The sequence below is a fragment of the Natrix helvetica genome (assembly GCF_964273705.1).
Source record: "Natrix helvetica genome assembly, chromosome: 4".
NCBI classification, from domain to species: domain Eukaryota; kingdom Metazoa; phylum Chordata; class Lepidosauria; order Squamata; family Natricidae; genus Natrix; species Natrix helvetica.
The window spans coordinates 94,145,095-94,158,089 of NC_138550.1; the positions used below are offsets into that span (position 1 = coordinate 94,145,095).

Here is a 12,995-nt window from a genome sequence, read left to right on the forward strand (position 1 = left end):
TTTATTTCCAGGCAGGCAAGCATAGCGGGACCATGTGGAAGGGAGCAGGGAAGGCATGCATGCATGCATGCATGGCGGGACTGCATGGAAGGAAGCAGGGAAAGCAGGCAAGCATGGTGGGACCGTATGGAAGGGAGCAGGAAAGGCAGGCAAGCAGGGGGGGAGCTGCGTGCCACATGGAAGGAAGTAGGGAAGGCACGCAAGCGAGACTGGCCATGGGGACTGCCAGGAAGGCCACGGGAAAGGCAGGAAAACATGACTGGCCCATGGGGATGGTAGCTGAGGAGAAGAGAAGGAAGACTCACCAGGCAGAGATCAGCTGGGTTGCGTGGTCGAGGCAAGCAAGGGAACCAGAGTAGCAGCAGCTGTGCCACGGACATGACTCTAGGCAGGTGAGGCATGAAAAGTAGTGAGGGGGAGGGGAGGGGACATCCAGTGGTGGCATTGGCCGGTACTCCAATCTGCGAATAATCATTACTACTGGTTCGGGAGAAGCAGTCCGAAGCAGATGAATACCAGCTCTGCGTGGGTCCCCCAGCCGTCGCTTATTGCCATTTAAATCTTGGGCTTGCTCTCCCATCGTCATTGCTCGGTATTGGTGCTATAATTTCAAAGGTGCCTCAGTGATAATCTTTCTTTTTTTCTTTCTTTCTTTCTTTCTTCTTTTCAAGCTTTCCCGTTCGTCACTATGGAAAAACTGGCTAATGCAAACTCGCAGTTTGCTCTGGATCTTTTTCAAAAGTTGAAGGAAGCCCACCCAACCGGCAACCTTTTCTTTTCTCCGTTCAGTTTATCCTCCGCCCTGGCCATGATCGTCTTAGGGGCCCGGGGTAACACAGCCTCGGAACTCTTGAAGGTCAGCAGATATTTTTTTCTGACATGTCAGTTACCATAAATATGGCTGCTAGGAGGAATTGTGGCTCTTTTGCAAGGAGATTTGTGTTTTAAGTGCTGCATATTTGAAAGACTGCCTCAAAGTTATGTTTGGATTTAAGAGAGGAAGAGAGAGAGAGTCAATACAGATTCTGTAACTGATATCCTAAGGTAATTTTGAATAAAGCCACCTTTTTTCTCAATTCCCCAAGACAGAATATATAGCAAAGACATTCAGACTTTGATAAATTCCCAAATTTTTCCTTGTATAGTATAACCCATCATATTAATCATAGATATTATATGCACCTCTTTTCAGATGAAACCTAAGTTTGCAAAGAGTGGTCCATCATACTATTGTTTATGTATTCTTTCTACCTGTGAATCTATAGATTTCTGAAATGTGTCAATTGTTCTTAGACAAAATTATGTTTGCACTAACCCTAATTTCACGGTTCTTATTGGTACTAAAGTAGGACTTGTCTTTTCCATGCAGACACTTCATTTTGATGGTGTTGAAGACTTCCATTCAGTATTTCACACGCTCAATACTAAAATTAACCAGAGCAATGCACCCTACATTCTGAAACTTGCTAATAGGTTGTATGGAGAAAAAACTTTCAACTTTTTGTCTGTAAGTAGATTGCTAAATAAATAAACATCAATAATTTGTGGACCATCAGAATGGCTTAATAAGTCAATTACAAGTTTTGTTAGACTATGTTATTAAGCAATACAATTATTCTTTGCTTGAAGTGAAACTTTAATCTCTTTTAATTAGGTCTGCTGTGATCAGCCCTGCCCAAAGATGATACAGTGAGATCCAATCACATCCAGTCATTCATTTTCTTATGCCTAATGGACAGAATCTTGCCAAATGAGAGCTATAACCATCTAACCTAGTATATCCTGAGAGATTCCAGGCTGTGGCTACCCTGAACCTCTTCCCCTCTCCCTCCTCCATTTTGGGACTTCACAGCCATTTAATCTGGGTGTCTTTCTGGGAAAATGTCAGTAGGTCTTACTTGAACTGCATGACTTGAGGGTGGCGTGGGAGCAGTCACGGATGGTTTTATCATGGCCCAATTGCCTGGAGACTGAGGTAAATCTGAGGACACTCCCTCTGCTCCTCCTTCTGACTCCCCAGATTAACCGATGGTCCGGAAGAGAAGAGAACCTGGAAAGGGAGGGACAGAGACACCCAACTCCCTCCAGGGTCCCTGACTGACAGTTTCCTACTCAGGCCCTGGCGCAGGGTGCCAGACGGGCAGGAAGTGACTGCTCCCATGCCACCCTCGAGACATGCAGTTCAGGTAAGACCAACTGACAGTCTCCGAGGTGGGGCATGGGAGGAGTCACGGATGGGACATACCAAAGCTAGATGTCCATGGGAGGGATCATAGGGCCTGAGTCTCCCGAGTGTCCAGAACACCCTGAAGGATGCCTCAGCCAAGGCATACCTATCTAGCCGGTAGTGCCTGATGAAAGGTGAAGGTGAGGACTAAGCGGCAGCTCTGCAGATGTCCTCGATGGGAGCCTGGGTGGCCCAGGCCGCTGAGGTGGCAGCACTCCTAGTGGAATGGGCTGTGATGCCCTGCAGGACTGGAAGTCCTCGAGCCTCATTGGCCTTGGAGATGGCTAACCTAATCCATTTGCTGATGGTGGTTGGAGAAACCTTAGCTCCCCGAGCTGAGGAATGGAAGGAAACAAAGAGAGCCTCCAAACGTCTGAAGGGGGCTGTGCACTTGAGGTAAATGCGCAGAGCCCTCCTCACGTCCAGGTGGTGCCAGGACCTCTCTCTCTCCGTTGCAGGGCAAGGACAGTAATCTGGAAGGATTATCTCCTGGCCCCTATGGAAGGGAGAGTTAACCTTGGGCATAAGGTTGGATCGAGCCTAAGCACAACTATGCACCTGTGAAAGGTGCATAGATCTGCCCTGGTAGAAAGAGCATTAAGCTCAGAGACCTGTCTGGCAGAGGTGATCGCCATGAGGAAGACCACCTTGAGGGTGAGGAGTTGAAGGCTAATCTCCCTGAGGGGTTCGAAGGGTGCCTCCAGGAGAGCCTGGAGCACCGTGGGGAGATCCCAGGAGGGGAAACGGTGGTTCACTGGAGGCCGAAGGTTGGCCGCTCCTTGGAGGAATCTCTTAATGACCGGAACCTGTGACAGGGACTGGGAGTCCCCCCCAAGGATCGTGGCTAGAGCAGATACCTGTCTCCAGAGGGTGCTATGGGCTAGCCCCTTCTCCAGACCAAAACCTGAGAAACCGAGGCTGATGTTGGATCTATTTGTGCAGACTGACACCCGGCCGTGTCAGGAAGTCCAGGTCGCATCGTAGATGGGGGTGGTAGATCCCCTCCTAGAGGCCTCAATTGTCCTGATGACCCTAGAGGAGAATTCTCACCCTGTGGAATTTTCCAATGGAGCAGAATCGACAATTCCACCAGGTCCACAAACCAGGGACGCCGTGGCCAGTGAGGGGCCACTAGGATGATCTCTGCCCTGTCTACCACTAGCTTCCCCAAGTCCCCGGGAATGAAGGGAAGGGGAGGAAAGGCGTAAAGGAGGCCTGCCGGCCATCTGCAGTGTAGGGAGTCGATGTCGATGGCTCCCCACGTTGGAAATCTTGAGATGAATCTTGGCAGCTGGGCGTTCAACGGTGAGGCGAAGAGATCCACAGTTGGAAGACCGAACCTCTGGCAGATCTGGTTGAAGATGTTGGGATGAAGTTGCCACTCCCCGTGGTCTACTGTCTCCCTGCTGAGCCAGTCCGCCTGCTGGTTTTCCACTCCGGAGATGTGTTCTGCCCGGATCGACAGGAGGTTCCGCTCCGCCCAGCATCCCAGACGTCTTGCCTCATCGCGCAGTGCCACGGAGTGAGTGCCTCCCTACTTGTTCACATGGACCTTGGCTGCCACGTTGTCCATCAGCACCAGAATGTGATTCCCGGCGACCGTCTGCTTGAACCATCGAAAAGCTTGGTGAATCGCTCTGAGCTCCAGCCAGTTGATGTTCCTCCACAAGTCCATTGGTGTCCACCAGCCCTGGGCCAACTGAGACTGTAGGTGAGCCCCCCATCCGAACAGGCTTGCATCTGTCGTTAGGACCAGCCTGTCCGGTTCCCTGATTAGGGAACCCTTGGCTAGGGCCGGAGACATCCACCAGTGGAGAGAGAGAAGCACCTCCACCAAGACCTTGAAGCTTGCATCGCTTGTCCCGTTCCTCTGGTGGGGAAGAAGGGACCACTGCAACTCCCTGGCATGGAGACGAGCCCAGGGGACGATCCCGATGCAGGAGATGAGTTTCCTGAGGAGCCTGGAGAGAAGAGCTATGGGAACAGATCGAATCCTGCAAATCTCTTGAATCAATTTCACAATACCGCTCCTGGGACAGGAACACCTTGCCCTCCACTGAATCAATAACTGTGCCCAAATGCTGAAGCCTAGTGGAAGGGACTAGATTGCTCTTCTCTAGATAATCGAGAACCCCAGGGACCGTAATGTGCTAATGGTGGTACTGAGGTCCCCCTCTGCCCGAGCCGCCGAGGGGGCTAGGACAAGGATGTCATCAAGGTAACAGTGTAAACAAGTCGGGAAGGAACAAAGGTGAGCCGCGGCCAGCTCTTTGGTAAATGTCCTGGGGGCAGAGGCCAACCCGAAGGGAAGAGCCCTGTATTGGTAGTGAGACCCCCAGTACGAGAATCTGAGGAACCTGCAATGCACAGGGACAATCATGATGTGGAGATACGCCTCCGTGAGATCGATGGAGGCTAGGAAGTCCCCATGACGGATCCCCACCAGTATGGACTTGAGGGAAGCCATTTTAAATTTACGATATATGATCCTGGAATTTAAGAGCTTGAGATCGAGGATGGCTCTCCACCCCCCACCCCTCCGAGCTCTTGGGGACCAGGAACAGGTGGGAATAGAACCCTGACTCTTTCGCCCCTTCTGGAACTGGTTCTACAGCATTGATTTCTAGCAGATAACAGATGGCTTTGCGCATGAGAGAGTGCTTAACCGGGTTCTTGGAGGAAGGGAAGGTGCAGAATGTATTCGGGGGTTGGGAACGGAATTCCAGGTAGAGCCCTGACCTGACTGTCTGGAGGACCCAGGCATCCATGGTGATGCCCTCCCAGCAGTCCGTGAAGATGAAAAGGCAACTGCCGATGGGGTGATCTGGTCCCAAATTACTTAGTTCTGCGGAAGGGGCGGCCACCTCCTCCTCGAAAGGGCCACTTGCCAGGCTGCTGGAACCTATACCTGTCCCTGGAAAATTGCCTATCCCCCTGTCCGGGATACCTAGGAGCAGAGTACCTCTGCTGTTGGAAGTCCTGTTCAGGAGGGCGGTAGGAAGGTCTCCTGGAATACGGAGTCACCCGGTGGTCCAAGCGTCTGGACGTGGATGGGAAGACTTTCCTCTTGTTCTTGTCCTCGACAAGGATGGGATCCAGGGAAGGTCCAAAAAGCTTGTCCCTTGTGTATTCTGCTTCTGCCAGATGCCACTTTGCCCAGAACTTGGCCTGCCAATGGCGTAGCCACAGAAGACGTCTGGAAGCCACTGAGGATGACAATGTCCTGGAAGAATACTTTACCACGTCCAAGGTGGTGTCCGCTGAGAACTGAATGGCCGCCATCAACTTTGTAATGTCCTGCAGTAGCCTCATGTCTGATGCTGGTGTCCTATCTAGGATCTGCTCCAGCTATAGAAGGGTGGACCTGTTGAAGAAAGAGGTGGCGGCCGCCCCCCTGATTGCCCATAAGACAGCCTGGAAGGTCTTATGCATGACCAGCTCCGCTCTCCTGTCCTCTGCTTTCAGGCAGTTAGAAATATCTCCTGTCACCATGGCAGAGGAGGAAACCAGGGCTGTTACTGGGGCATCCACGGGAGGAACCTGTAAGGCTTGGGCGAAAGAAGAATTCAAGTTATAAAATCTGTGATTATTGCTCCCTGGAGTGGGGAAGGAACCAGGTTTGGACCACTGGGACTCTAGGAAGAGGTCTGGGGTGGGAATCTCCTCCTTCTCCACCTGGGGTCTGTGAAAGGGACGCTTCTTATTACCCCTGCTAGTAGAGGGATTAGTGGGATTCTGGTTAAGGGTAGGGTCCAAGTCTGATGTGGCTTTGGCCTTGCGTAGCAAGGAACTAAATAAGGAGAAAATAGACCCGTGATGGTTGGGGCCTCTGGGCTGTGGCCTCCTCATCTGAGAACCCAAGATACTTCTGGTCCTCCCCCTCAAATTCTGAGCCCTCGCTAGCAGTGGAGGGTGAGGAGTCTCTGAAATCCCTGGAGGTTGAGGGCTCGGGCTGGGCTGTATGTTCTTGTGGAGCCCCACGAGTAGATCTATGCCTGGCTCCCTGAAATTGGTGTTGCATGCCTGATGCAATGCCATTCGCAATGGCTCTGGCTAACACGTTTTGGAGGCTTTCAGGGAGCTCTGGATAGCAGGAGAGAGGCTTATGGTTCCCTGCTCTCTCTGGAGCCATGAGATTGAGGGGCCAGGCGTTGCCTGGGGGAAGCTGCTGCCCTGCGACCAAAGGGATCACCCCTCGCCCTAGGGGAGTGGGATGGTGATAAGGGAGGAGATAAGGGACTGCCCTCCGTAGGGCCTCTCTCTGGGCCTGGAGAGCCAGGCTCTTCATGCAGGGACGAAGGCCTGTGGGGTAATGTGATCTGGCTGGGGAAGGGCTGATAAAATTCCTGGCCCTCCTACCAGCCGCTCTAGTGAGGGGGCCATCCTGCCTGTGCCCTTCCTTCCTGGAAGACTTGGAGGAGCACTTCCTGGGAAGGGCTCTCCCCCTCGACACAGGGCCTACCTCCTGAGAGGTTCCCTCGCCCGGGTCTGATTCCCCTGGGAGCTTGGAGCAGCCGCTCCTCTGCTCCTGGTGGCCTCTGCCATTGCAGTACTCACTGTTCGTGGATTCTCTCTCTCTCTACCTCCTCTCTTATAGTCCCAGTCTCTCTTCTATCTCACGGATTCAGCGCTCCTCGAATCTGCGCTCTTCACAGCCACCCGCCAATCTGCGAGTCAAATGGAGACCAGTGCACTGCTGGCGAAAAGGCCCTCCCCGGATTACTGGCGGAGCACAGGCCAGCTAGCCCTCCTGAGTGAACGTGGTGTAAAATGCTGTGGCGGCTGCGACAGCATGCCTCTCTACGCCTCCCGCATGTGCTCTTGCTTTTAAAATGGCGACTGCTGACCACGTAGTCTGATAGCCTGAGGCGGCTCCAATCTAGCCGTTCTTCCCGCGCCGCTCTGCCTTGACAGAATATTCCACGCTGTCTTCGCTGGATTGCCTCCTGTGAGGTTGGTGGCGGCGCGTGAGCTCTGGGGAACCCCACCCACCCACCGAGTGCCGGTAGCTCAGGGCCCACGAGACTGCCACGAGCGTAGCTCATGCACAGGCAGGAAGAGAGCGCAGGAGAGAGAAGTAGGAGGGTAGGAAGAAAGATAGTGAAAGACCTTAAAAAACTTTAGAAAAATTTAAAGAAATCCGGAGAGTCACTAAATAGTCTCCTTTTAGGCCGAAGACTGAGGTTAATCTGGGAAGTCAGAAGGAGGAACAGAGGGAGTGTCCTCAGATTTACCTCAGTCTCCAGACAATTGGGCCATGATAATACCCATCCGTGACTCCTCCCACGCCCCACCTTGGAGACTATCGTGTTTTGCTAAAACTCCCTACTCCCACACCATATTGTTTCTCCAGGTGCATATTCCATGGCAGCTATGAAATATGCAGATTTACAGGTTCCTTGTTTTTCTCTCTTTTATCCACACACAGTTATGTTTCTTGTGAATTGTAGAAGTATTGCAGCTCACCTTATGAGATAGATCCAGATTTTTCAATTAAATTGCAAACTGTATGTATAATATGCATCTCTTTTCAGAAGAATAAACTTTCCCCAAAGACAATTCTGTTCAGGGTACATTTCAATCAAAACAAAGGATGCTAATCTCATGGTTAAAGTACTGAAGAAGGCTAGTGGTGTTGTTCAGCTTAAGCATGGTTATCATGACAGTGAATTGGAAAATTTCAACACAGACTACATCAGCCTTGAGGGACATGTCTTCATTATGTTATTATGACTGCTTGCTTAAATGCAGTTAGAAAAAGCAAAGGCTGTCAAGAAGGAACAAGGAGATTAATTGCATCTCTAATTGATTGGAGATGAGCATTGTTATTATTCATTAAATGTAAATGCTTCCCCGCTTGCTATCCATAAAAAATATACTTATTTTAAAATTCTATAATTAAATACATGTCTCATTTTCATAGGATTTCTTGACTAGCACCCAGAATTTGTATGGAGCTGAATTATCCACAGTGGACTTCTCAAATGCTCCAGGCAAGGCAAAAAAGGAAATTAACCAATGGGTTGAACAGCAGACTGAAGGTGAGATTTTTAAAAAAATTAACAACTATAGTATTATCTTTTCTTGGGTCTACATGATAGTCAAATCCTTACTTTTATTTGCCATAATGCTGCTATAAAAGCATTGATAAAAGTGAAAGCAAAATAATAGTTTGGAACAGTTCATTTTACAGAATGGATTCTTTTTGCATACTGTTTAATAAGGGATCCAGTTAGCAGCACGTAATTTAAGAATAATTGCAGAGCAGAAATGTCCATTTAAGAAAATAAAAATAGGAAAGTGCATTTTCTATTAGTCTCAATGATCTGGTAATATTATTTAAGTCTCAGTTCTTTGCACAGCTAATTAACAGTGAACTTTGTCTGTCAAGGTAAAATCTCTGAGTTGTTATCTGAAGGATCCATCAATGAAATGACTAAATTGGTTTTGGTGAATGCTGTCTACTTTAAAGGCAACTGGGCAAAGGCATTTAAAGAAAAAGATACTAAAGACAAGCCTTTTAGACTAAATAAGGTAAATAATTATTTTCAGTCTCTTTTCTGTAATAATAGTTTGTTGTTTAGGCATATGTATTAGGCATGAAGCATCAGATCCAAGCTTTTATGATGGCGTTGAACACATAATCCTAACTTATCTGTAGCCATGTAGCCATTGAAGCCTTATATCAGTTCCTTTGAGCCTAATCACTAGTTTTTTCCCCTTGGTTTACCGTAATTTTTAAATGGGTTTAGATGTTCTATTTATCCTTACCTAGAAATGAATTTCAGTTAGCCTAATAGAGTTGTATGATTCCAAAGAACAGTTATATATTAATATAGTTTTGCAAAGATCCACTTCCCAGAACTAGTTCTATCAACTTCAGTATATACATAGAGAAACTTTCTTTCCTTCTTGTTTGATAAGCTCCTCACTGTAATATTCTTAAAATAATGTAGACAGAAAAGAAGAATGTGAAGATGATGTTTATGGAACAGGAACTTCCTTTTGGTTATATCCCTGAATGTACGTGTTGTGTGCTGGAACTGCCATACAAGGGAAAGGATCTTAGCATGATAATCCTTTTGCCTGATAACATTGAGGATAATTCCACCGGCCTGGAACAGGTGATTCTCTTGTTTTCTTGCTATTGCTGTAAAATCATTGTCCTAAACAAAATTATTCTAAATATCACATAAATACAGTACAGTGGTTTATGTGATACGTTGAGTGGGTCCCAGTGGTGAAATCTAGATTGTTTTGCCATTGGTTCTGTGGGTGTGGCTTGGTGGTGGTGGGGTTATGTGACTGGGTGGGTGTGGCCAACATTTTTTCAATTTTTAAAGCATTTTTTCCCCTGCCGATTCGGGCCAATAGACAGGAAAATAATGCTTTAAAAAGCGGGGGGGGGGGGGGGGAGAATTTCCAATGATTGCTCGGCTCACAGTTGGAAGCTTTTTTTTTTACTACCAGTTCGCAGTACCTATGATACTCAGCCCTACTGGTTTGGCTGAACCGGGCCGAACCGGGAGAATTTCACCCCTGGTGGGTCTACGTGCATCTGTGGGATTCTGAAGAGAGGCTGTTATTCTGGGAATCTCCAGAAAATCTTTAAAAGTTTTCTGCATTTTTGTACCAGGCACTATGAATTCCTAATCATCTTGGGTGAAAGAACTGAAAACAAATTAGAACTGAATTCAACTTAAGTAGTATCTTAAATGGTAAACAACAAGGTATCTATAAAATAAATGAGTTATGTGTTATGTTATGACAAGATAACAATAGTTTGCCCGAAAATACTTTTTTAAACATCTATGTTTACTTCTAATAATGTTTATGCTATAAATTCTGCATTATTTTTTTCCCACCTGAACATCTGTTAAAGATGCAAATAGTTTAGCATGAGGCAGAAACCATCTTGCACTCAGTTAGAGAAAGGCCATGTCTGAGGTACAGAAATGTGCCCTCTGGCTCTGCAAATTAATTCATACTGAAGTCAGAGATGCCCTTTTCTCTCTGTGCTGAAATGGAAATATTGTGGCACAGAGATGCAAATGACTACTTCTTCTTTTTTGCCGTTTTAGCTGGAGCAGCAGCTTACTTTGGAAAAACTGCAAGAATGGACCCAGCCCAAAAATATGAATTATGACATGGTCGTCTGTGTACATCTACCTAAATTTCAGCTGGAAGAAAACTATGATCTTAAATCTTACTTTGCAGCTCTGGGGCTATTAGATGTGTTTGACAGTGACAAGGCTAATTTGTCTGGAATGTCAGGATCTCAGGATCTCCATGTATCTAAAATTGTTCACAGGTCATTTCTTGAAGTAAATGAAGTGGGCACTGAAGCAGCAGCAGCCACTGCTGCTACATTTGAGGATTATTGTTCGCCCATGGAGGAGGATTTTAATGCTGATCATCCTTTCCTATTTTTTATCCGTCATAATCCAACAAACAACATACTTTTTCTTGGTAGATTTGCTTCTCCATAAAGAGTATCATAAGTCATAAAGCTAACTTCCAGTCACCTAGCAAATACTTTTTTCTCTACTTGCTTGCGAGAATTGCTATAAACAAGTTGGGTTCCTCCAGATATTTTCCATCTTTGATTTTCTTGAACTCCTACACCTGTTAATAGATTTTGTGTAACACTTTGCTCTAAAGCAGGGCTTTAAGCTCAAAGCAGGGCTGTCAAACTAATGCAGGGCTGTCAAACTCGCAGCCTGTGGGCTGGATGAGTCATTCACTGGCCACGCCCACGCCTGATTTAGTAAAGGCAGAAAAAGTCATGCGAATTTGACACCCCTGCTGTAAAGGGTAGCCATCTCTAATTTAGGATATTCAGCTGTGTTTGACTACGGTTCCTTTAATTTTCAGCTAGCTAGGAATTCTGGGAATTGTAGTTTGAGCTGTTTGAAGCCATCAGGCAAGAGGCAGCTACTGTACATTATATTTGTAAAATGAATAACGCATGAATTACTGGAATAAAATTGGCTTTCATTCAATATAATGTGTCTTTGATCCTTTGACTTTTTTGTTCTCCAAAATACAAAACAATTTGGCACTTGTCTTAGTAAATACCTTATGAGGAATTATGGTACAACTTTTTTATCATTCAGTAAATGCAGAATTTTCATACACGAATCACCAGTGACCTTAATCTACTATTTTTTTTTGATATTTTTTGTCCACATTCTCTCTCCTCAGTAAATATGTAAAGTACATATTGTTGTCCATCCTCCAGGCATTGCTTTTATTAAAGGTGGGTGTGAAATAAAGACATTCTAATGACATTTTGAAGGAGTTGAAAGACTAGCTGTGAATATGAACAAGCACAAGTAGGAGTTCCTGTTCAGATTACATCTTGGTGGTAAAGGAGGCAGTGTCAACATCTCTCCATCTTTATTGAGTTTACATACTGCCATCCTAGTCATATTCAATTTGAATACTTTTTTTCCAGGATAGAATTATCTTTAATGAAGTCAAGGAAATAATTTTAATACAAGATTCCAGTGCTCTGATTAATAGATGAATCCTGCACAATTGCTTTGAGATGCATGGGAATTTGGTATGTGGGGGAGAAGTGACTAAGCATAAATCAAGGTTCACAACATAGACTTATCTGCTGGATGGGGAACAATGGGTTGAAACCTAACCATGGCAAGACTGAGTGGCTCTGGGTTTGGGGTTCTTGGCTCAGGGAGAATTGCCACCTCTGGTCTTGGGTGGGGTGGCACTACCCCAAACAAACCCTGTGTGTAATCTGGGGGTTCTCCTGGACTCACGACTCCTGCTCGAAGAGCAGATGGTGGTCATGGCCTGGAGGCCTTTGTGCAACTGGTAGTTGTGCACCAGTTACGCCCTTTCATGGACCAACAATCCCTACTCACAGTCACTCATGCCCTAGTTCCATGATGGCGAACCTATGGCACGCATGCCAGTGGTGGCACACAGAGCCCTATCTGTGGGCACACACGCTGTCACCAGCTGCTCTTCCAGGTTCCGTCGCATGCATGTGTGCTGGCCAGCTGCTCTCTTCCAGGTACTGGCATGTGGATGTGCGTCAGCCTTCTGGTCTTTGTGTGAAGACCAGCTGGCTGGCGTGCACATGCACACCGGAACTGAGAAGAGAGAAGCTGTCCAGCATACATGCATGTAACAGAACCTAGAAGAGCTGCTGGCTGCTGTGTGCATGCGCACCAGCCTGCTGCTCTCTTCCGGATTCCAGAGTTTCCAGTTCACGCACGGTCCAGTTTAGACACTCAATGCTGGAAAGGTTAACCATCACTGCCCTAGTCACTTCCTGTCTTGACTATCGCAACACGCTTTACATGGAGCTGCCCTGGAAGAGCATCCAGAAACTCCAATTGGTACAAAATGCAGTGGCCCGCATGGTTTTGTGCAGACCCAATTGTGCACATATATCACCTCTCCTGTGGGACCTGCATTGGTTGATGATTTGCTTCTGGGTACAATTCAAGGTCCTGGTTGTCAACTTTAAAGCCCTTCACAACTTGGGATCAGGTTATCTGTGGGACTATCTGTTGCCAGTCACATCTACCCGACCCATCACAGTGGGGAGGCAGGGAATGTTGCGGGTCCCATCCCCTAGGAAGATACACCTAATGGGACCCAGAAGAACTTCCAGTTTGCTCAAAGGGCCGGCTTTAGCCCTCCAGAGCCTTCAGGAGCCTTCAGAGAAGCCTCACTTCCGTTCCCGAAGTTCCAGTTTGTCCCTTAGGGCCAGTTTTGTGCACACCGGAGGCTTCAG

At 47.3% G+C, this 12,995-nt stretch overlaps 1 protein-coding gene across 3 annotated transcripts; it reads left to right on the forward strand.

Moving 5' to 3' along the window:
* The first annotated feature begins 372 nt into the window (after window positions 1-372).
* On the forward strand, window positions 373-11,200 carry LOC309391422 (leukocyte elastase inhibitor-like). 3 transcript variants are annotated; one of them, XM_081951868.1, is made up of 7 exons: window positions 373-392; window positions 672-856; window positions 1,370-1,507; window positions 8,151-8,268; window positions 8,619-8,761; window positions 9,184-9,351; window positions 10,309-11,200. In XM_081951868.1, exons 2-7 carry the CDS (start codon window positions 689-691, stop codon window positions 10,714-10,716), a joined length of 1,143 nt encoding a protein of 380 aa, XP_081807994.1. In that variant the 5' UTR covers window positions 373-392; window positions 672-688; the 3' UTR covers window positions 10,717-11,200. The 3 variants fall into 3 exon arrangements, with proteins under 3 accessions (XP_081807994.1, XP_081807993.1, XP_081807995.1); XM_081951867.1 differs by lacking the exon at window positions 373-392 and having other exon boundaries at window positions 665-856; XM_081951869.1 differs by lacking the exon at window positions 373-392 and having other exon boundaries at window positions 665-856; window positions 8,700-8,761.
* Window positions 11,201-12,995: the final 1,795 nt, after the last annotated feature.

Excerpts from the sequence above, each read along its gene's own strand:
- LOC309391422 (XM_081951868.1), top strand. The coding sequence starts at position 689 with ATGGAAAAACTGGCTAATGCAAACTCGCAGTTTGCTCTGGATCTTTTT. Across the intron at positions 1,508-8,150 it reads AAACTTTCAACTTTTTGTCT|GATTTCTTGACTAGCACCCA; the intron begins GTAAGTAGATTG and ends TCATTTTCATAG. Across the intron at positions 8,762-9,183 it reads AGCCTTTTAGACTAAATAAG|ACAGAAAAGAAGAATGTGAA; the intron begins GTAAATAATTAT and ends AAAATAATGTAG.